General features: G+C 38.0%; 2 protein-coding genes across 2 annotated transcripts in view; one reads left to right on the top strand and one right to left on the bottom strand.

The window, feature by feature from the left end:
* Window positions 1-1,605, top strand: part of SELENOP (selenoprotein P) — a 9,548-nt gene extending 7,943 nt beyond the window's left edge. Inside the window, exon 5 of the mRNA XM_024740352.1 lies at window positions 171-1,605. Within this exon, the coding sequence (XP_024596120.1) occupies window positions 171-767 (597 nt within the window). The 3' untranslated portion in view covers window positions 768-1,605. The remainder of the gene's footprint in view (window positions 1-170) is intronic.
* CCDC152 (coiled-coil domain containing 152) overlaps window positions 1,215-22,678 on the bottom strand; it is a 24,290-nt gene continuing 2,826 nt past the window's right edge. The window contains exons 3-8 of the mRNA XM_024740353.1: window positions 16,510-16,578; window positions 12,390-12,454; window positions 9,097-9,199; window positions 4,334-4,461; window positions 2,461-2,544; window positions 1,215-1,867 (exon numbers count right to left, since the gene is read on the bottom strand). Coding sequence (XP_024596121.1) covers window positions 1,718-1,867; window positions 2,461-2,544; window positions 4,334-4,461; window positions 9,097-9,199; window positions 12,390-12,454; window positions 16,510-16,578 — 599 coding nt within the window. The 3' untranslated portion in view covers window positions 1,215-1,717. The remainder of the gene's footprint in view (window positions 1,868-2,460; window positions 2,545-4,333; window positions 4,462-9,096; window positions 9,200-12,389; window positions 12,455-16,509; window positions 16,579-22,678) is intronic.

The raw sequence follows: 22,678 nt of genomic DNA, 5'->3' as shown, positions 1-22,678 counted from the left end.
GTATGCTAAAATCCAGTGGAATTTATAACTTTTCAAAACCTTCAAAATACCAAATCATATCACTTAGTGAGTGTTTGAATTTCATATATGTTACCTTTACAAATCATTTTTTCACGCATTCCTGCTAAATCTATAAATTTGCTGGTAAGTGATTTATAAATTTATTCCAGACACTGGAAGATGAAGACTTCTGTAAAAATGTATCTTTGGCTACTGCAGAAAAAACAACCGAGGCTCCACAGCCCCATCACCATCACCATCACCATCACCATCATCACCATCTTGAGAACAGTCATCTTTCAGAGTATCCAAAACCAGAAGCACCAGATAACCCTGAGCATGCCCCTCCTTCAGGTCTTCATCGCCACCATAGGCACAGGGGTCACCAAAGACAGGGTCACTCAGAGAACTGAGATGCATTACAACTTTCTCTTCCACAAAAGAAGCTCTGACGAAGTGGATGCATAAATCAGTTACTCTGAAAATTTCCCAAAGATTCAGAATCAGCTCTGAGTAGCTGATGCTGACACTGCCGACATTTGATATTTGAAAAAACAGGGTCTGCAGTCACCTGACAGTGTAAAGAAAACCTCCCCTCTTTGTGTAGCTGACAGGGCCTTCTGGCGGAGGAGCACGTCACTGAATCTTGACAGTGACGTTTGCCTCCAGCTGCCTGCCACGCAAGTCAGCAGCTCAAGCCTACAGAAGCCAGCACCAAATGAAGCTGAGAAAAGAAGGCAGAAATGTGAAAATGACCTTCAAATTAAACACTTACAATCGGATGTACTGCCTAAGTCAGTCTAGACAAGTACATCTCCAGCATTTTTATAAGCTACCTAATTAATAGTGATCCAAAAATAGGAATTGGGTTTGTGTACACATGGAGAAATTGGCTTCCACATTTTAAAATTTAAGTCAAAAAATCTTTACCCCCAACCATATTTTTATTACAGGGCAGCTGAAAGGTGGTTGCAGCATTTGGTTCATATGTTTTTCTTTTTCTTTCTCCAGCATTCTACTTGCATTCATGAGAACAGAAACATAAACTATGACCTAGGGGTTTCTGTTGGATAGTCGGCAACTTAGAATGGAGGAAGAACAACAAAGACATGTTTTCCACTTTTTTCTTTACTTATTTCTCAAACAATATTAACTTTGTCTTTTTATCTTACGTTTTTAACAAATTAAACCTTTAAAGAAAGAAGTGATTTCTGTCTTTTCAGATCCAGAAATACTCATACATGAATATTTTGCTATGATTACATTTTAGATATCCATTTATACTTTTTTTACATCCAAGACTCATATCTTGATTTTTACTATCACATATGAATGAAGCCTTTATATCTTGCTTTCTTTGTCTAGCATTGTATCGTACTCTTTAAAATTTAAGATTGCCAGTCTTGAAAGATAGATGGGAAATGATAAAAGAGTGTTGTCTATCTCTTGATTGCTTAGAAAGTATTTCCATACTCAATGATGGTTCAATAGGTAAACTAAGTCCTATAAACCTGAACTTTTTTATGGCTAATACTATTAAGCAAGAATGCAGAACACGATTGGCAAAAGTGTGCATTTGTTTAAATAAACTCAATGAAGTTTAAAGCTGTCTTTTTGTTTTCATTGTAATTACTTAGTATGTTATATTGACAATAGAAGTGAATTTTCAATTGCTTTTAAAGAAATTAGATAGCAACTAATGAATTTACTTCCATACTCAAAACCGTCTACGCTTAAAGTAAGAATCTTTGCCAGCAAGTTTAAATTGAGAATCTTTGCTAACAGAGAGGCGTTGCTCTAAATCGTGAATGGTATTACGAAGAACTGCAATCTCCTTGTTTTTTTCTTCTTGAAGATGCTGAAGCTTCTAAAGAGAGCAGAAAAATTTTGTTATTGCAGTTCATGAATAATAAGATTAAGTACAAGGAACAACAAAACAACAGCAAAAACTATGCTTCTGGTTTAAGTAGAAGTAGGTATTAAGAAAGATACCATATTTTGAAAGGTCTATAATTTTGCTTTTGTGGGATTTAATGGGGTAAAACTGGTACAAGGATACAAAAACACACATTAGCACCATTTGTTTTAGTTTGTTCCATTCTCCCTCTATAGCTTGAAATTATAAACCATAAATAAAGGAGTTGAACAAGAAGTAATCTGCTCTCTGAGTATCTAAATAACTTCAGAATAGTAAATCAGCCTTAGTTCAAAGTACATTATGGAATTCCTTAGATGGTCCAAAGAGTCAGAGGACTTCTCTAATGTTTTAATTTACTACTAAGATTTACTAGTTTAAATTGAAAGAGACTTATAAAGATTATTAAAAATCTAATATCTTTATTGTGTGATATATTTTAAGGAAAACTGTTAAGTATGTTGTTAGTAAATATAACCTTTATGAAAACACACTAAGAGAATTAATTTTTTTAAGCAACAGCTGTGCAAGAAAAACTCACATACCCTTCTGTAGATACTGTGTGGCAAAACAGTAGAATCTGGATATGATTTTGATTTAGTTTGAACTCTTGCTAGTTTGGCATCAAACTGAATCAAGTTTAAAAAGAAAGTTGAGAACATTCTAGTTAAACAATTAGAAACAAATGTTTCTATAAATATAAGTATAATCCATTGTATCCTTAGACATATAATCTGTAATTCAAGTGTATTCACTGTATAACAGAAGATAGAAAAGTCTTTAAGAAAGAACAAGGAATACCCAAACAAGATTAACCCTGGCTGCATTTTAAAATTACCTGGGGAGATTTTTTAAAGAACCAAATACCTGGACACTACCTTAGACATTCTGGGGTGGGGTCAGCATCATTTTTTTCTCAAGACATCAGTTGATTCTATCATGGAGGATTAAGAATCTAGTTAGTTAGGGTTGAGAATCTAGTTAACTTAAAGATAGATAAAAATATTTTCATGTTACTATGAGTGTACTTTGTAAAGAATATGTAGTATAATCAACAGTCATGGGAGAAAAACATATATACCCTTCTGCAGAAACTTTGAGGCTAAATAGTAGAATTTGGATATGATTTTATTGATTTAGTTTGAACTCTTGCTGGTTTGGCGTTAAAGTGAATTGGGTTAAAAAAATTCTCATGGGCCATTGTTACAGTCATATTTTTTGCAAAATCTTCCATTATAATTTTTCCTTCAGGTTGAATTTAATGTAGCCTTACTGTGAACTAAGAATAAACTCTGTGAGATTGTGTTCTGGTTTGGGGAGAGAAATGGATTATAGTTATAATGAAGATAAATAGCAAAGAGTTCTGTATATCAAACAACAAACTTGGGCTAGACCAGTGACAGGGCCAGGATGGCAAACAAAATGCACATTCCCAATCAGTGGATTAGAAGTTGATGGCCAATCTTGAAACACAGTCTATTTTATATCAGATGGCTATCCATCCCTCACTGTGGTTTGTGGGTACACTTGACCAGAAGGCAGGAACAGCATCAAAGAGCCTCGAAAGTCAACATCAGTCCCCTTTTGCTCAATAATTATAGAATCTTCAACACTGTATCTCACCAAGCACCTCAGGATACCAAACTTTAAAGAACTTGAAAACTAGGTTATCTTAACTAAGTAGGTGAGTTCTAACAACGTAAGGTAAGGTGGGAGTCAAGCTGAGGGAAGAATGATGGAAAGGGAGATTAGAAGGATCTAGACAAAAATGTAAAGGGCAAATATATTGTCAAAATATCAATGTCTTTGAGATTCTGACATCTGATTAAACAACCAACTGAGAAGGCTTTTGATCCAAGAACCGGAACCTCAGCCTTTGAGATGCCCTATTTAAAGTCCCTTTAAAAAAATCTGGTTTGTCTGCCTCTATATTTCTACATATTTATTGGGAACAAATTAGTCTCTTTTTATTTTAAATAAAGAAAAAGATATTTCCAGTTAGTTCACCAGGGTCCCACAATTTCTGCTGAGGAGAGAGTAATGTTAAGGATTGGAAACACTCTCCCCACAGCTGGAATGGTAGTCCTAAAAAGGCTGCATAGACTCAGCTGTAAAATGCAGGTAATATGAGTTATCTGTCTCTGCTGTCAGAGGAAAATACCCTCTCTGGAAACCAGGACCTTTTGAATGACTGAAGAGTCCCACCTTGAGGCCAAGTGCTGAAAGGCAGTGTAGCTAACAGTTGTACTGTACCAGGTTTAAGCATTGCAGGTGGTGGATGAAGAATGAGCGTGTGTGAAGCCCTCTCACAGGGTTGTTTCTAATCCTGAAATTTATCTCACTCTGATGACAGATAACCAAAGTATGGCCTAGACTAAGGGATGCATCCTCAAATCTAGCAGAGCCTTAAACACTTACCTCTAGCTGTAGTTTGATTATTTCACTTTGTTTTTCCTTTTCTTGAGTTCTTAACTTTGCATTTAACTCTGAGATTTCCACCTCCTTTTTCTCTATCAGTTCTTTATTCTTTTCTTCACTTAATTCAACTGCATAAAAACATAAATTCATCTTAACATTTCAAAAATCTTAAAAGATTTTTTTTGAATTTTAAACAATCTACAAGAAAGTGGAATTTATTAATAAAAACATGTCTTTTAGAAACTGTTTACATGCAGGGTAGCTTTTATATATTTTTAACAAGCCCCTGAAAAATGCTTGCGACGCAAAGGTTGCCCATTGAATGCTTTTGAATGAATAATTTGTACTCTTAAATATCTAGAGAATAATATTCTCGAAATGCCTAGAGAATAAATAGGAGATATAATGGTTAAAGAGGGACATATCCTGGGTTCCTAGTTATAGAAGGCCTCAAATTACAGGATGACTCTAGAACTACATCAGCTTTTTCTGGCTCCCTCACCGTTTCCCTTCATAAGCATTTTGTCCAATAAATTTCTTTGACTGTCTACTCCCATCTTGTCGGCTCCTTGGAGGACCTGAGCTAGCACAAGAAAACAGGTATAATGGGGCACTTACTGCTTTGTAAGAAACGAGGAAGCCATCATTAGTGGTATATGGAGTACTGGTAGTTCCTAGTACACAACGGGGTTCTGATTGCTGAAGATTTTACCAGAAGTAATCTGGGGGAAATGTCCTGGTGGAGGTGAATGCCTTGCAGGTGTAATAGTTCAGGCATTTGAAAGATAGAGGGAAAGGATGCCCACAAAGACAGTAGAGTTGGAGAGTTACTGCTAAATTAAATTGACATCCTACTGAGGGATAATGAGAAACAGCTGTTAACAAGAATTTAACGATTTAAAGAATAGGTGTGGCTAATTATTAGAGAAATGCAAATCATAACTACAATGAGGTTATCACCTCACACCGGTTAGAATGAGCATCATCAGAAAATCTACAAACAATAAATGCTGGAGAGGGTGTGGAGAAAAGTGAACCCTCTTGCACTGTTGGTGGGAATGTAAATTGATACAGCCACTACGGAGAACAGTATGGAGGTTCCTTAGAAAACTAAAAATAGAATTACCATATGACCCAGCAATCCCACTACTGGGCATATAACCTGAGAAAACCATCATTCAAAAAGACACATGCACCCCAGTGTTCATTGCAGCACTATTTACAATAGCCAGGTCATGGAAGCAACCTAAATGCCCACTGACAGACAAATGGATAGAGAAGATGTGGTACATATATACAATGGTATATTACTCAGCCATAAAAAGGAACGAAATTGGGGCATTTGCAGAGACGTGGATGGACCTAGAGACTGTCTAGAGTAAAGAGTAAAGTAAGTCAGAAAGAGAAAGAGAAAAACAGGGCTTCCCTGGTGGCACAGTGGTTGAGAGTCTGCCTGCCGATGCAGGGGACATGGGTTCGTGCCCCGGTCCAGGAAGATCCCACATGCCGCAGAGCGGCTGGGCCCATGAGCCATGGCCGCTGAGCCTGCACGTCCAGAGCCTGTGCTCCGCAACGGGAGAGGCCACAACAGTGAGAGGTCCATGTACCGCAAAAAAAAAAAAGAAAAAAAGAAAGAGAAAAACAAATATCGTATATTAATGTATATATGTAGAATCTAGAAAAATGGTACAGATGAATGGGTTTGCAAGGCAGAAATAGAGACACATGTAAAGAACAAACGTATGGACACCAAGGTGGGGGGATGGTGGTGGTGGGATGAATTGGGAGATTGGGATTGACATATATACACTAATATGTATAAAATAGGTAACTAATAAGAACCTGCTGTATAAAAAAAAATAAAACAAAAAAAAAAGAGAAAAGGAAAACAAAACAAAACATAAAGAATAGGTGTGAGAGCCAGAGGGACTCTTTGATAGCTTACAAACAGACTCTCACCAACTCTAGTGGAAGAGCAGGTAGAGCTGAGCAACAGAAAATCTAATCATTAAAGTTGCAGAACTCCAGAGATGTTGAAATGTTCAGCCAAAACAGGTCTGCTATGCTAAATCAGGGTCCTAGTTGGGAACACCTAAGATCCTGAAAAATAGGACAGGAACATCTGGATAAACACCTGTGAGGATGCTGGCTGTGACAACTCCCCTAAATGCTCGGAAATTGCAGACCTACTTTTTCCTGTTAAGAACTAGCGCTAACCTAGCTGATGAAAGATGCTGCAGAGGCTCCTCTCAGAAGATGCCCTTCCCTCCTCTTTTGGCTGCTAGGCCAATAACTAGGGTTAAAGCGCAGTATAACCTGGTTGGGGGAGTGCTGGGGCTGATAAGGGGGGAAAGTGATTATACCCCAGAGAGCCGCAAGAATTAGCTAGGTTGTATTGGAAAGAGCCATGTGAATACCCTTGAGAACGGACTTTGAGGGTGCTGGATAGAAGAAGACTGAAAGTAAGACTAGGTAAGCAAGAAATCATTGACTTGAAGATACATACTCTTTAGGGACAGGGGACATAATACCCTAGCAAGGACCTAGGATATGGGACAAACTCTGTTAGAGTAGCCTTAGACCTCTAGAGAAAGCCCTGGCCAAAGCTGAGTGAAGTGGGAATACCTGAGATGCCCTGGCAGATAGTAGAGAAAGGCATAAGAAGGCTCTCGAAAGTTGGCATGCTTGAGTGGATGTGTTATGTGAGGCAAGATAACTCAGCAAAAGATCATGTTCCTTAGGAGGGCCCAGAAGACACACTATTAACCAAGACCACAAGGAATGTGCTGGTGAGAGAAAAACCAGCACCACCAAGAAGTTCAATGGTTGCTCTCATCTGCAAGCTTGGGCTGACAGAAGAGGTGGGTATAAAGTTGGGCTCATTAATATCTATGCGGATGGTGTCCCCCCCTCCCCCACCAAGCTGTAGAAGCCAGATGATGGTGCTTAACTGCCAAAACCCAGGAGGCCACAATTATCATAATGAGCAGGAAGGTCAGAGAGCGGCCAAAGGGGCGTGATTTTCGACAGTTGAAGAGTCAGTTAATAGATGAGCAGCCAAGCTGCTTAACACCTAGTACAAAAGAATCCAAATGGAGGAACAGGAGGCTGAGGGTACATGCCCCAGTTAAAAATTATTATCCTTTGCTTGGTTCCCCAGTCTGAACCACGTTTTTGGTCTAGAACCCGCTGGCTGAAAAGACACGGTTAGGTCCCTAGGAGGAAGAACATTTCAACAATCCCTCTTGTAGGTTTCTCCTGAGGAAGAAACATCCACAAGAACCATGGAGAACCTGCTACCTGAACTCCTACGGAGAAGTAGGTATGTGTAGTATAAGGAGGGGACAGTTGTGGCCATGAAAATGCATCTTTCAGATCTTCAGCTTCAGGGAACATAATTGGCTCATTGTCTTCATGACCATGTTTATGCTGAGCTCATGACTCCCAAGAGCTGCTCCTAGCCAGTGACTGAACTTGGCAGGGACACTAAGGCAGACTTGTTCCTGAGAGTTGCTGAACTTGGTTGATGGGCAAATTTGGCCCAACTTTGCTGAAACTTTCTTATAAGTGTGTCACAGTCTAAGACTTCTGCCCAACACACCTTCCTTTCTTCTCTTCTTCACAGGGGTTAGACCTGTATCATAAACCCACGCTAACCCTGTCTCCCCCAGTTCCCTCCCTATCTACCCTCACAAATGTTTGCCTTAACAAACCTCTTGAATGTCTAATTCTGTCTAGGCATCTGCTTCTCAGAGAACCCAAAGAAACTGCAAAACTCTTTTCTAAAATGACTATAATTTTGTAGTCCCACTAGTAATGTATGAGGGCTCCAGTAGCTCCACATCCTCACCAACACTTGGTATTGATAGTTTTATAGAAGATTTTAGCAGTTCTAAAAGGTGCAATGTGGTATCTCATTGTGGTTTTAATTTGCATTTCCCTACTAACCAATTATGTTGAGTGTGTTTTCATGTGCTTACTTTTCATCCGTATTTCTCTGGGGAAGTGTCCAAATATTTTGCCCATTTCCTTACTGGGTTGTTTGACTTCTTATTGAGTTATAAGAGTTCTTCATAGATTTTGGACATAAGTCCTTTATCAGCTATGCATTTGTAAGTATTATCTCCCTGTATGTGGCCTGTCTTTTCATTTTCTTAACAGTGTTGAAGGACAGAAGTTAATAGTTTTGAAGAAGTTCAATTTAGAACTTTTTTCCTTTATTTTTTGTACTTTTTGTTTCTTTCTAAGAAATTGTGGCTAACTCAGGGTCACAAAGATTATCTTCTATGCTTTCTTCTACTTGTCTTATAGATGTAGGTTTACATTCAGACTTATCATACATTCCAAGTTAATTTTTGCATATGGTGTGGATCTAGGCTCATTAAGAAAGTTTTTAATATCTTTATGACACCAGTTAACTCTCAACATAATTTCATGAGACTTTGCTGAAGGAAGAATATTTCATTAGTGAAATTATATTCAATATGCTGAGTATATAAATATCAAAGTTAACTATACATTTTATATTAATTTTACAATGATATTAACTATTTCACATTAAATAATGTTAAGTGCAAACTCCATGAGTCCAATTTCTAAGTGTTATAATTTATATCACATAAATATATATAAAGGAACAAAAACTAAATTCAAATGTGTCAAGGCAATGTTTATTCAGAATACTGGCAATTACTGAAAAAAGTTTATATATCTGTGTAAATTGTTTTATGGTATCTTAGAATTCAGTGAATTTTAAAACTTACCTTTTTTCTGCATATCTTGATAAAGTTTTGTTATTTCTGTCTTATGTCCCTCCTCTTTGATTTTCATTTCACTCATAAGTTTGGCAATACTATTCTTATATTCCTAAAGATTAAAATATACATTCATCCTTCAACTTGAGTATGTGTAGACAACTTTTGATTAATTAGAAAGATGAAATTTTCAGTTTATATTAATTTTTGGTATATAATCATATCTAGAGGGGGAAGATATTGTTCATTGTTTGAATGCTCAGCTTTGAGAAGGACCAATTTCTGGTCCAAGTAGATAGAGACCATCTAGAGACAATGATTTTTTTTTTTTAATTTATTTATGGCTGTGTTGGGTCTTCATTTCTGTGTGAGGGCTTTCTCTAGTGTGGCAAGCGGGGGCCACTCTTCATCGCGGTACATGGGCCTCTCACTATTGCGGCCTCTCTTGTTGCGGAGCACAGGCTCCAGACACGCAGGCTCAGTAGTTGTGGCGCATGGGCTTAGTTGCTCTGAGGCATGTGGGATCTTCCCAGACCAGGGCTCGAACCCGTGTCCCCTGCATTGGCAGGCGGACTCTCAACCACTGCGCCACCAGGGAAGCCCTAGAGACAATGATTTTTTATCTTTGCCTCTGAATTCTCATCACTATATTCAGAGCATATCATAGATGCTCAAAATATTTTGTTTAATTGTATGAATAAATGCCATGACAGCATTAAAATATGTCAAAAAAGCACCAAAGCTATATTTTAAAGCCAACTTTAGGAACTGTTTGATGGTCTGTGAGCTTACCCTAATGAAGGATGAATCCCTTTGAATGTGGGCTGAATTTCTGTTTCTGAAAATTATATAAACATTCCTAATTCCCAGAAGGAGGTTAAGCATTACCTATGGTAAGGGTTAGTTTTATGGGGAGGCTAAAGAAGGATGAATTTGGGGTTTGAGAAGTGCTCAACAGCCTCCTGAGGTTAGTTTCTTAGGTTGTTGAAGCATAGAAGTGATTTATTATGCTAATACGGAGAGTGGCATTGAGAGAGGTGTTGAGAGAGAAATCCTCCAAAGATAAAATTTACAATCTTTCCAGAGGTATGTTTCTACATAGAGAAACCACTCACAGGCAGGAGAAAACGAAAGCAGGAAGAATAAAAGTGAGGTGGGATAGTAAGAAAGAGACAACGATCAAGGCAAGAGGCCCAGAAAAATCTCTAAACACCATAAAAGCAGGGACTTTGTTTTTACTCACTGTTGTATTCCTAACTCCTAGTGTATATCCCTTGATATATATATTTTGAATGAATGAGAGTGCAAATAAGAATTAAGTCAGAGGTTCTTAGCCTAGACCCAGTGAATAGCTCCTCTAGATTATCAAAAATTCAAGGGGATATAGTCAGGAGTCCTACTTGGGCTATGTTTTTTTGCCAGGCAACTTGCAGGAATGGCTGAACATATCCAACCATTGCCTTTGATTAAAGCTGGGCAGGTGACTAAAGGGGTGAATCTCATAAACTGCTATTTTTCCTATGTTTGTATCTAGATTTCTAGATGGGGAACTATAGAGTGCCTTTCATAAACTTCTCCTGACTCAGATGGTTGCATTAAGCAGTTGCTGCCCTGGGAAACCACAAGAGACAAATCTATGTATCTTTTCCCCATTGACTTTGCCACCTGAAATGTTTCCATTAATTTGGTAAGACCCAGGATTTTCACTGCAGCCTTGAGGCATAAGGCTATCCTAAATGTCTGGGCTGGGGCCAGGCTGTATCTAATTAGGTTCTTCTCCCCTAGTTTAGCCTGTGCCAGCCCCAAGGAGTCCAATCCTTTCTTCTTTTTAAGAGGACACAGTTCCAACAAGTTATTCTTGGTTGCCTTCTTTTCATTTGCTTTCTGGGAACTTTAAATTCCAACGGACAGCTTCTGGTTATATTTTTGTTCTTATAAAACTTAATAATTCTTAACATATTCCATAAATATGGCCGTTAAGTAACTCCTAAGTTTGTTTCTAGGGAGTGGTTCTCCATATGTTTTGGATGTGCCTGGAGGTTTTGTACTAGAGAATTTTCATTGGATTGAGGTGATCTTTAGTTTGCTTTGGACAACGATTAATAAGTTCAGAATCTTGGATCATGGCATTTTCTCTGTAATTCCCATCCCTCTGAAAATTCATAGTATTCTAGATAAAGCAGTATTCTATGACTTGACATTTTAGAAGAGAAAAGAGGCAAAAATTTTCCTCCTTTCGCTCTGTCCCAGTTACACCCTGACTTCACATTTATTGTTGAACTCTAGAGGCAAGATATGAAAATGGTGGAAAAATAAAGGAAACAGAGGAAAGGAAAAATAAAGGATGGGATATAATCCAGAGATATTTAAATTATTTCAGAATTGGTGATGAGAAGCTAAATTTTCCAAGAGCACAGTCGGTTGCCATTCATTACTCCTGAGTATTACCCAGAAGCCCTGGAAGGGTTACAGAATTAGCCTGTATTTCTTCAAATGCTCCTCAGGTGAAGAACCAGATTGAAATAGAGATGATCCTTCAAGTTGAAATTCTAAGCTGGATACAGATCCAAGTTGAGTTTTGGAAATTTTAGGTCTGCCAGAGTTTGACATATTGGCTCTCAGGAGATGAGAAAAAATTAGCATAATAAACTTCCCACAGGGCAGAGGGGTGGGAACTTACATTTACTGAGGACCTTTTATGTTCTAAGTGCTGTGTTTTATGTTCTGTAATTGCCATCATGGCACTGCTCTTATAGGAGAGAAGAAAACAGCAGAGGGTATGTTGGCCCTTGGGAGAAAATTAATTGGTGATCCACATAAAATGCTGTCTTCATTTAGATGGTACAATAAAATTGCAATAAATTACTCAAATTCTAAATATTGAAGACATTCACTTTATTATAAAAAAGTTTTAAAGTGCTAATTGAGTATATTCTACAGTAAAAAGTCTGGCACTCCCATATATATTTGCTCTAAAAATTTTGGCTGTCTTTTTTTTTTTTTTTTTTGGCGGTACGTGGGCCTCTCACTGTTGTGGCCTCTCCCGTTGCGAAGCACAGGCTCCGGACGCGCAGGATCAGCGGCCATAGCCCACGGGCCCAGCTGCTCCGCGGCATGTGGGATCTTCCCGGACTGGGGCAAGAATCTGAGTCCCCTGCATTGGCAGGCGGACTCTCAACCACTGCGCCACCAGGGAAGCCCTTGGCTGTCTTTATTAATGAACAAAACTACTTTATTTTTTCTAATTTGGGAAGACAATGCTCCACAGGGATCTGATTGAATATGAAGACACACAAACTCACCTGTTCATGAGTTTTTAACTTTTCTTTCATAAGATCAGCATTTCTTTTTAGTTGTTCATTTTCACCTGTGTAAAAAACATCAGTGAATATCCTAATATATAGAACTTTTAAATTAATATGGGAATATGTTTAACATTTCAAGTTTCCATTCATGTATGTATTCAACACATGCATACAGCATCAACTACACACCAGGCTCTGTGCATGACACTGGGAATGTTGAAACAAAAAAATTATTTCTCCTCAAAGAACTTACAGCCTAGTGGTGAGACAGATGTGTAAATAGTTATGATATGCTATGATAATTGCTCTGTAATGGCAGTGTGTCTGAAATATGGCGGGGAGCTGTGGAAGAAAAGCTTAGGTCAGCTTGAAGTCAGGAAAGGATTTGTAGAAGAGGAAACACTTGAGCTGAGACTTAAATGATAAGTTGGAGGAATGTGTTCCAGATACAGAAAACTGCACAGAAGACTTTGGGCTTGAGTGAATATAGCACATTTGGGAAAATTACAATTCAAATACAGTATTGTTGGAGTGTAAATTTTAAGGAAAATGTGTTAAATAGGTTGGAGATGTAGCCTAATAGGAGGTAGACATATTCTATATAAATAACTTTGAATTTTATTTTATAGGTTACAGAATCATCAAAAAATTTTGAACAGTGAAGTGAAATGATTAGTTACATGTTAAAAAGATTATCCGGCAGTGCAGAGGATGAATGGGGGTGGGGATTAACCCCAGAGGAATGGATATCAGTAACAAGTGATCAAGTAAGAAATAACAGGAGCCTAAATTAGGTCACTGGCAGTAGGAGACAAAAGGAAAATAAAGATAACTTTTAGATGACAGAATTAACAGGAGACTTAGTGACCGATTGGATAGCAGAGGCAAAAGAGAAAAGGGAACGTTTGCCTTCTAGTTTTCTGATTTGAGTGGTTGAAAACTGTTCATTGGTTTGGGAAAAATTAAAAGGGGAAGATTTTTAGGAGTGAAGTGATGAATCTAGATCTTTACCACGCCAAATTTGAAATGCGTGAGGTATCCAGGAGAATATTTCTTGTAGGCTGAGAAACATTTAGAGGTGGCCAAAGGAAGACTATCCTATAAAGAAGACTAAGAAGAAGTGTCCAGAGACGCAGGTGAGGGTGTTACTAAGAAAAGAGAGTTTAAGGGGGTTATAATCAATGGCAATAAATGCAGTAAAAAGATAAAATGAAAGAACTTTGAATCTGAAAACTCTGGGAGATGTTCAATTGTTCTAAGTTGAAGACTAGGTGAAGGTAAGGAAATGGAGAGAGTGAGTGCAGACTATTCCCTTGAGATTCGATTGTAAAAGGAAAGAGTGAGGGTAATTGGAGGGAATAAACCCAAAGTCAAGAAAACTTTGTCTTGTTTGTTGAAAAGGTGGGAGAGATCTGAGTTGTTTAAGTGCTGAGAAGAATGGCCAATAGAAAGAGGGAAATGAAAGAGAGAAAAGAAGAGACAACTGAAGATGCAACATCCCAGAAGAGAGAGGTGAAGAGAGATGAAAGTTAAACCCATGCAGAGAAATAAACTTTGGAAAAGAAGGATTTTCTTTTTTCTAAGCTAATGAGGAAGGAAGGAAGGATATGCCTGTGTGTGAATACATTGGAGAAAGTGCAGTGGGAAGAAGGGGTGGTAGATGACAGGAAATGAGGTAGTTTATACATGACAGCTTTCATTTTTTTCTGTGATATAGAAAGTAAAGTAGGTTGAAAGAGAAAGAAACATTTAAAGTTGGGTGTTTAAAGGATGAAAATTTTAAAAGCCAAGATAAATTAAGGGTATAAGTGATACTGGGTCTCAAAAATTAAAAGGAGTCTGCAGTGTATGATTTTTCACTGATAGCCTTCAGTAGCTGTAGCAATGTAAGTAAAACAGTGTATGGTTGGATTGATCTGTATGTGAGGATTAGTATAGTTTGTATTGCAGAATGGGTGAGGGAAACAAAACTACTGTCAAAAGAGAAGATGAGTGATAGCCTAAGCTAGAAAGAAAGGGAGGTTTTAGCTTTCAGCAACATTATTAAGAACCACAGTTGTATTTAGGTAATGCCTTTCCATGTAAAACTTAAATAAGAAGAAATGAAATTAATTAAAATGTAGTTTTGCATCTTTAACTTGTCCTACTGCTTCACACCTATCATAATTGACATTTTTTGTATATAACCAAAATGTTTCTCTTGATGAAGGATGATGGAGAAGGAGTGGTGCTTCACAGTTTTCTGTATTCACTCTTGTTAACCTCTAGGTGTTTTTAGGAAAATCAGATATACTTAGATCAGGAAAGAGCCAATCCTGGTATAGTGCATGGTGAGAGTTCAAAATAGAGTCAGGATCTCTACCTGAGCCAGACATTAAAGGTGTTCAGAGCTAAAATTAGGCCAGAAGTAGGATTGGAGCCAGGACTGGAACTGGGAATCAGTATGAGATAGAGGTCAGGACTTGAGTTCAGTGCCCAACTGGGATCAGTGACAGGACTGAATGAGACATTAGACCTGGATAACAATAATTCCAAGTTCTGTATTATCCATACTCTGTCATATTCACAAAGTAACTTGCTGGGATATTGATTGGGATCACTTTGAATCTATAGAACAAGTTGGAAAGAACTGACATCTCGACAATATTGAATCTTCCTTTCCATGAACATGGACTATCTCTTTATTTATTTAGTTCTTCTTTGACTTACTGTATCAAAGTTTTGTAGTTTTTCTTATATATATCTTATACATATTTTGTTAGATTTATACCTAACTATTTCATTTTGGGAGGTCCTAATGTAAATAGTATTGTGTTTTATTTTTTATTTTTAATTAAAAAAATTATTTATTTATTTATTTTTGGCTGTGTTGGGTCTTCGTTGCTGTGCATGGGCTTTCTCTAGTTGCGGCGAGCGGGGGCTGCTCTTCATTTTGGTGTGCGGGCTTCTCATTGTGGTGGCTTCTCTTGTTGCAGAGCATGGACTCTAGGTGTGCAGGTTTCAGTAGTTGTGGCTCAGAGCCTCTAGAGCACAGGCTCAGTAGTTGCAGTGCATAGGCTTAGTTGCTCCGTGGTATGTGGGATCTTTCCAGACCTGGGCTTGAACCCATGTCCTCTGCACCGGCAGGCGGATTCTTAACCACTGCACCACCAGGGAAGCCCCAAATACTGTGTTTTAAATTTCAAATTCCACTTGTTCATTGCTAGTATATAGGAAAACAATTGACCTTTGTATATTAATCTTGTATAGCTCAACCTTGCTGTAATCACTTAGTTCTAGAAGTTTTTTTTTGTTGAATATTTTAGATTTTCCATGTAGATAATAATGTTATTTTTATTTTTTATTTTTTTGCGGTACGCGGGCCTCTCACTACTGTGGCCTCTCCCGTTGCGGAGCACAGGTTCCGGATGCTCAGGCTCAGCGGCCATGGCTCACGGGCCCAGCTGCTCTGTGGCATGTGGGATCTTCCTGGACTGGGGCACGAACCCGTGTCCCCTGCATCGGCAGGCGGACTCCCAACCACTGCGCCATCAGGGAAGCCCCCCCCCCCATGACTCTTTTTGATTTATGGTTTTCTCAGGGTATATGCCCAGTAGTGGGATTGCTGGGTCGTATGGTAGTTCTGTTTTTAGTTTTTTAAGGAACCTCCATACTGTTCTCCAAAGTGGCTGTATCAATTTACATTCCCACCAACAGTGCAAGAGTGTTCCCTTTTCTCCACACCCTCTCCAGCATTTATTGTTTGTAGATTTTTTGATGATGGCCACTCTGATCATGTGTGAGGTGATACCTCGTAGTTTTGATTTGCATTTCTCTAATGATTAGTGATGTTGAGCATTCTTTCATGTGTTTGTTGGCAATCTGTATATCTACTTTGGAGAAATGTCTTTTTAGGTCTTCTGCCCATTTTTGGATTGGGTTGTTTATTTTTTTGATATTGAGCTGCACGAGCTGCTTGTAAATTTTGGAGATTAATCCTTTGTCAGTTGCTTCATTTGCAAATATTTCCTCCCATTCTGAGGGTTGCCTTTTCATTTTGTTTATGAAAACTCTCTATTCTTAAAGGTGCTTAAATATATCTTATTTTTTTAGATTTTACTTTTTTTTTCTAACTTACCTTTCAAATTATGTTGATATTCAATGGTCTGTTGTAGCCCTTTTATCATATTATGAAGAGTAGCACATTCTAAAACATAAAAGATAAATTTATTTGCTTTCATTTTGGAATTATTATCTCAAAGTTGAGACACTTAAAATAATATTTAATTGACAATTATGAGACCTAATAAAGCAACCAGATATCTCAAAATAAATTATAAAATAAATACCTTTTAATCACTCTTTAAGCACTCTTTAAGTCAAATGCACTCCAGGATTTAGTAATGAGTTTTCTAAGGCACGATAAACCCAGTATGTAGGGATTCCCCACCATGTGACTTAGCAACATCTGCCCTAGAAGTAAGGCACATTTGGACATGTCTGGAGAACTATGAGGTGTGTATCCAAGTGAATTTTCCATAAAAGAACATTCTAAGGAAAGAGAGTCAAGGAACATTAAGTTCTGTTCGAAAATAGAGCTGATGAGAAGGTGTCATTTGGGAGAAAATAATGCTTTTCTTCCTCACTGTTCTTTAACCTGTCCTCTTTGCCTGAGTCCTAGAGCAAGGGAGTAGCAATAAAAGTAAAAACTCAATGTGCTGAGTTACAAGGCATCAGCAACTTTGGTGCCAATGTCTTCTTGCATAATGGGAGATGGAACCTCCTTTGCAAGCATTAGTGCCCTGACATGTGCATATAAGCTTTCAGTATACCCTTGGTTATCACCAGCAACAGCTGACGGTAAGCAACAGTGGTGGAAACTTCTGTAACTTTAATCAGTTCACTTGGCTGTAAGCTCCAGGATAGCAGGAACTATTTTCTTTTTTACTATTTCTCCTTAGTACTTAGAACAGTTGTGGTCCATAATAGTCTTTCCATAAATATTTGTTAAGTGATTGATTGATTGACAGGCAATATCATAGTAAGAAAGGAATAAGTGGAGAAACTGTGGTGTGAAAATAATATTGTATTGATATTCAAAGTGCTTTGCAAATATTAAATCATTTAACCCTCTTAACCCTATGACATTGGTCCTAGTATTTGCCTCATTTTACATATGAGGAAATTGATACGCAGAAGTTTTGCAAATTATCCAAAGTTATAAATAGTAGATGGGAGAGCTATAACATCAACTCCAGCAGTCCAGCACCAAAGTCAATGATTCTAACTACTTTACTACCACCAAGAAGACCAGCGCAAGACCACTTCTTCAGAGTAATTTGAGTAGGTGGGAGGCCCTGGAAAGGGGGCAAGAACAGAGCCAGAGACAGACTCTGTGATAGTTATTGCTATCACATTTTTACTATAAATTTGAGAAACCTAGGTTGTACTAGTTTAAGTTTGTAATTATACTAGCTAAATATATAATGATGAAAACTTCATAAAGAATAACAATATTTTTAAAAAGAAAGATTAGGGCAATTTCATTCTTATGTGCTTGGCTTAACAGCTAATAAATATTGAACCTTATGCTCTTTCTTTTTGTTTTAGAGGCCCACGGCCGATATTCAGGCACTATGCATTAGTGTGACACACTGACTAGTTTCCATTTTAGTTGGGTACCTGTTTTGATGGTTAAATATTAAATACCACATTTGTGTCTAACAATAAAAATTGTCTAGGTATAATAAAGTACTATTATTGAATGTTTACCCTGCCAGGCATTACACTAAGTACATTATAAACATCATAATCAGTATTCCATCTGATACTGAGAAGTTGGTATAATTATTGTGATTTTGCAAAGGGAGGAAGTCACCCATAGAGGTCTGGTTACTTAACAAAGATTCCACAGTATATGGAAGGTCTAGTTTTGAACACAGGTTTTTCGCATTTCAAATCCTGTGTTCTTAATTCAGTACTTCCTCAGGAATTGTAGGATATGCTGATGAAACCATGAAATTTGGAATCAGAGGAACCAGATTAGAGTTTTCTTTACTTTGTAGCTATGACACTCTGGGTAAGCTACTATTCTCATACATTAGACTGTTCTGACAAACAAATGAAAAAATATACTTTCTAAATTCACTCACAAATATTCAACATTGTTATTGTTACTATTTCTCTCCTCTGTGTCCCATAGCAATTTGTATATATTGCTTTTCTCCATTGTTCACATTACATTTTAGTTATTTGTGGTTTCTCCCACTAGATAGTGAACTCTTTCAGGTAAAGATATTTATTTTGATATTCCTTGCTTCTAAAGTGGTAACTATTTCATAGGTGTTCAATAGTTTTTGTATTTATTAACTAACTGAAAGAACCAGTACTGTGAGGGGAGAATTCAAAACTTCACCTTTCAGTTAGAGGTCTTGCACTCAGTCTCCATGTACTTTTTTCAACTACACTAATAGAAATGAAAGTATTTTGTAGAAGTTAAAATCTTTATGCAAGTATAAGGTTCTACTCCTCCCCATTCCCCCTCTACCTTCCCCACCACCAGCTCAGACAAAGTTCCCACCATCATCCATTTTTTTTCTCAGTAATAGAATGATGGTTAAGTGACAACTGACATTACCTACTTCATGTATGGTACTGTATCAGCTGCTACAATTAAAAATGGAGGCATAGATCCTGCCATCACTTGTCTTTGTGCCTTTAAAAGCATGAATCCAGCATTTATGAAATATGGTACCTCAGTAATCAGCAAATTGAAAACAGAGCCCTGAAACTGAAAGTATACTGAATGTTCCCAAAATGTGTATTTTCAAATTTAGAACACAAGGTGGCTCTCTCAACACACCTTTTTTTTTTAAAAAAAAACAAAGGAAACTGGCTCAATAAGGAATTCTTCAAAAGGTATCAATAGAATATCATTCATTATTTTAGAATAATAGCTTTTAATTCTCTTTGCAAATCTTTACCGGCATTATCATTTCTGTTGGACTTTACAGTGTAATTTGAAGTATACTATCCTATCCAATTCTTAAAAACTAGAGCTCTGAATATTAAGCTACTGCTCATACTGTATAATTTAGTAAATCAGTGATTATTTTGAGATCACATTTAGGCTCTATCATTAACAAGCAATTTGGGCATTAATATCTATTTCATAAAGCAGTTGTAAATATTAAATACAATTACGTATGAAAAGTTTTTTTTTTTTAATAGTATATGATCCTCAATATCAATATTATACCATCCTGAGCTGGCAAAGACATTGTTTTTCTGGTATCAAGTGAAGAAAATTCCCCTGCATCGGCAGGCGGACTCCCAACCACTGCGCCACCAGGGAAGCCCAAAATATCATTCTTTATTGTTGAACAAGTCCAATCATTATATGTAGTTTGTTCTTCCTCTCTAAGTGAATTCGTACACATTTTGCTTTCTAAGATATTCTCACTTGTTCTTTCACTTCTACTGCGTATTATTCAGCAAAAAGGCCATTAGATTTAGAATAAGTATAACTGGATTTTAAAGAAGTATTTGATTATGTTTTTCAAGTAATACATACACATGAAACACAAGTTTAGTGAAAAGTGACTATCTCGCCAATCTCTGCCCCAAAACTAACCAGTTTCCTTCCCCTCAAAGCAAGCACTGTTACCAGGACATTGTTTATCTTTCCAGAGATATACAAATATATAGGGGAGAGGGTGTTTGTGTGTGCATTAATATATATTTTTATAAAAATGATAATATACTGTTGTGTACATTGTTGTTTTCATTTACTATATGTGGAAGATTATGTTATATCATATAAAGGTACTTCATTTTTTTATCAGTTACATAGTATTTCGTTAAATAAACATACCATAATTTATTTAACCAGATATCCACTGGTAGATGTCACTCTTGGAAAGGCTTTCTCAGTTCTTAAAAACAAAACCCCCTATATTCTCTTCTAGTTTTTTTGTGTGTGTGTGTGGCTTCATTTTTTGACCTTTAATTAACTTTATTTTTTAGAACAGTTTTAAATGTACAGAAAAATTGAGAAGATATTACAGAGAGTTGCCAAATATTCTATACTTGGTTTCCCCTATTATTAACATCTTACTTTAGTACAGTATATTTGCTATAATTAATGAACCAATGTTGATACACTATTATTAACTAAAATCTATGCTTTATTCTGATTTTCTTTTTACCTAATGTCCTTTTTCTGTTCTACGATTCCATCCACAACACCACATTACATTTATTTATTTATTTATTTATTTTGCCGTACGCGGGCCGCTTACTGTTGTGGCCTCTCCCGTTGCGGAGCACAGGCTCCGGACGCGCAGGCTCAGCGGCCATGGCTCACAGGCCCAGCCGCTCCGCGGCATGTGGGATCCTCCCGGACCGGGGCACGAACCTGTGTCCCCGGCACCAGCAGGCGGACTCTCAACCACTGCGCCACCAGGGAAGCCCCACATTACATTTAGATGTCATGTCTTCCTTGGGTTCTCTTTGCTGTGATAGATTCTCAGAGTTTTCTTGTTTTTGATGACCTTAACAGTTTTGCAGAGTACTGGCCAGGTATTTTGTAGCATGTCCCTCTATGTGAATCTGTCTGATGCTTATCTCATGATTAGATGAGGTTATGGGGGAGAAGAACATAGAGGTAGAGTGCCATCTTCATCACATCATAGCAAAGGTATATACTATCAACATTACACCAAGTTGACCTTGATTACTTGCCTTAGGTCGTGTATGTCAGATTTTTCCACTATATAGTTATTCTCCACCACCTCCTTTTCCATTCTGTATGTTTCCCTATAGTGAAGAAAGTCACTATACACAGCCCACACCTGATGAGTGGGGTGTTATGATATACTTCCTTGAGGCCAAGTCACTTACATAAGTTATTTGGAATTCTGCAGAGATTTATCTCTTCATCCCCATTTATTTATTTAATCATTTATTTTTATCAGTATGTACTTGTGGATATTTATTATATACTTTGAGTTATAATCCAATACTACTTTATCTATTTTGTTGCTCAAATCATTCCAGCTTTGGTCATTGAGAACTTTTTCACCTGGGTCCTTTATCCCTTTAAATACCCCTATCATTGTGGAGTTTTTTTTTTTTCTTTTTGAGCACTTTCTTATTTTCTGGTACTACAAGATGCTTTAGACTCATCTTATATATTTCTTGCCCCAGTCTTAGAATCAACCATTTCTTCAAGGAGCCTGGTTCCTTTTATTATAAGACGGTATTAGAAACCAAGATCTTGGTGCTAGGTTCGTTTGTTCCTACTGATTTTATTCCCTCTCAGTTGATGTAGTGAGGAATTATATGTATACAGCTTCTTCTTCTTTTTTCCTTTTCTGATGCCCAGCTCTTTATTAGTAAGGACCCTCGGTCTGGCAAAGGGAAGACTGGGATGGACAGGACTAGCATCCGTCTAGGGGGATCTTCCTGGTTATCAGGTGGCTTCTGCACGCAGGTGTAGAGGAAATACCTTATGGACGAGACCCCCACAGAGGGCAGCACTGTGACTGGCAAGCAGCAGAGGTAGGAGGGGAGCCCTAGGCACAGCTGGGCTCCTGGGACAGCAGGGCTTCCATGCTGGGCACAGACACACCTTTGGGGGAACTTCTCTAACTTCCAGGCAACAGCGTTGCAGCACACAGAGCCCAGGTGATGAGCTTGGAATCTGTTGAAAACAGCGGTTGTCAGCGGGCTAGGGCAAGGCCTTCCACAGGAAGATGCAAAGCAGGTGCATCTGCGTGCCATTCATCACACACTTCTGGAAAAGCGTGACCATCTCTGATGAGATTGAGGGAATTCAGGCTCTCTTGGTAGTTGGTGTTCTCCTGATGCCTGGAACGGGTTGCATGGTAAGCCCAGCACTACCAGGCCTGGGGCAAAGTTTCCACTGCAGCTGGTTCATCTGAGTGCAGTCTCAGACCTTTGTGCCGCAGAGAAATGCCGCTTTCTCAATGAGTAGCACCGTGCCAGGCTGGGTGCCCAGGCTCCCAGGCTCCCTGAGGGCTGATGGGTGCACAGAGAAGGTATAGAGCAAGGAGAGGCAGTGCGGATGGCGGCTGCTGGGAGCTCAGTTGAGCGCATGGCGTGGACGTCCAAGAAGTGAGGGGAGGGCTTCAGACTAGGACAGCCCATTTTTAACACTAAAATTTTTGACCCATCTCACATTTCTTCTGGTGTAATTGTGAGGCAGGAATTCAACTGTACTTTTTCCATGTGTTTGAAGACCTGGACTGAGCCTTGGATTTGCCTTTTTTTTTTTTTTTTTTTTT

This window comes from Neophocaena asiaeorientalis, unplaced genomic scaffold (genome assembly GCF_003031525.2).
Source record: "Neophocaena asiaeorientalis asiaeorientalis breed wild unplaced genomic scaffold, Neophocaena_asiaeorientalis_V1.1 scaffold57, whole genome shotgun sequence".
In the NCBI taxonomy this organism is placed as follows: domain Eukaryota; kingdom Metazoa; phylum Chordata; class Mammalia; order Artiodactyla; family Phocoenidae; genus Neophocaena; species Neophocaena asiaeorientalis.
Note: the sequence above shows the minus strand (reverse complement) of the source record. Positions and strands in the feature narration are given on the sequence as shown.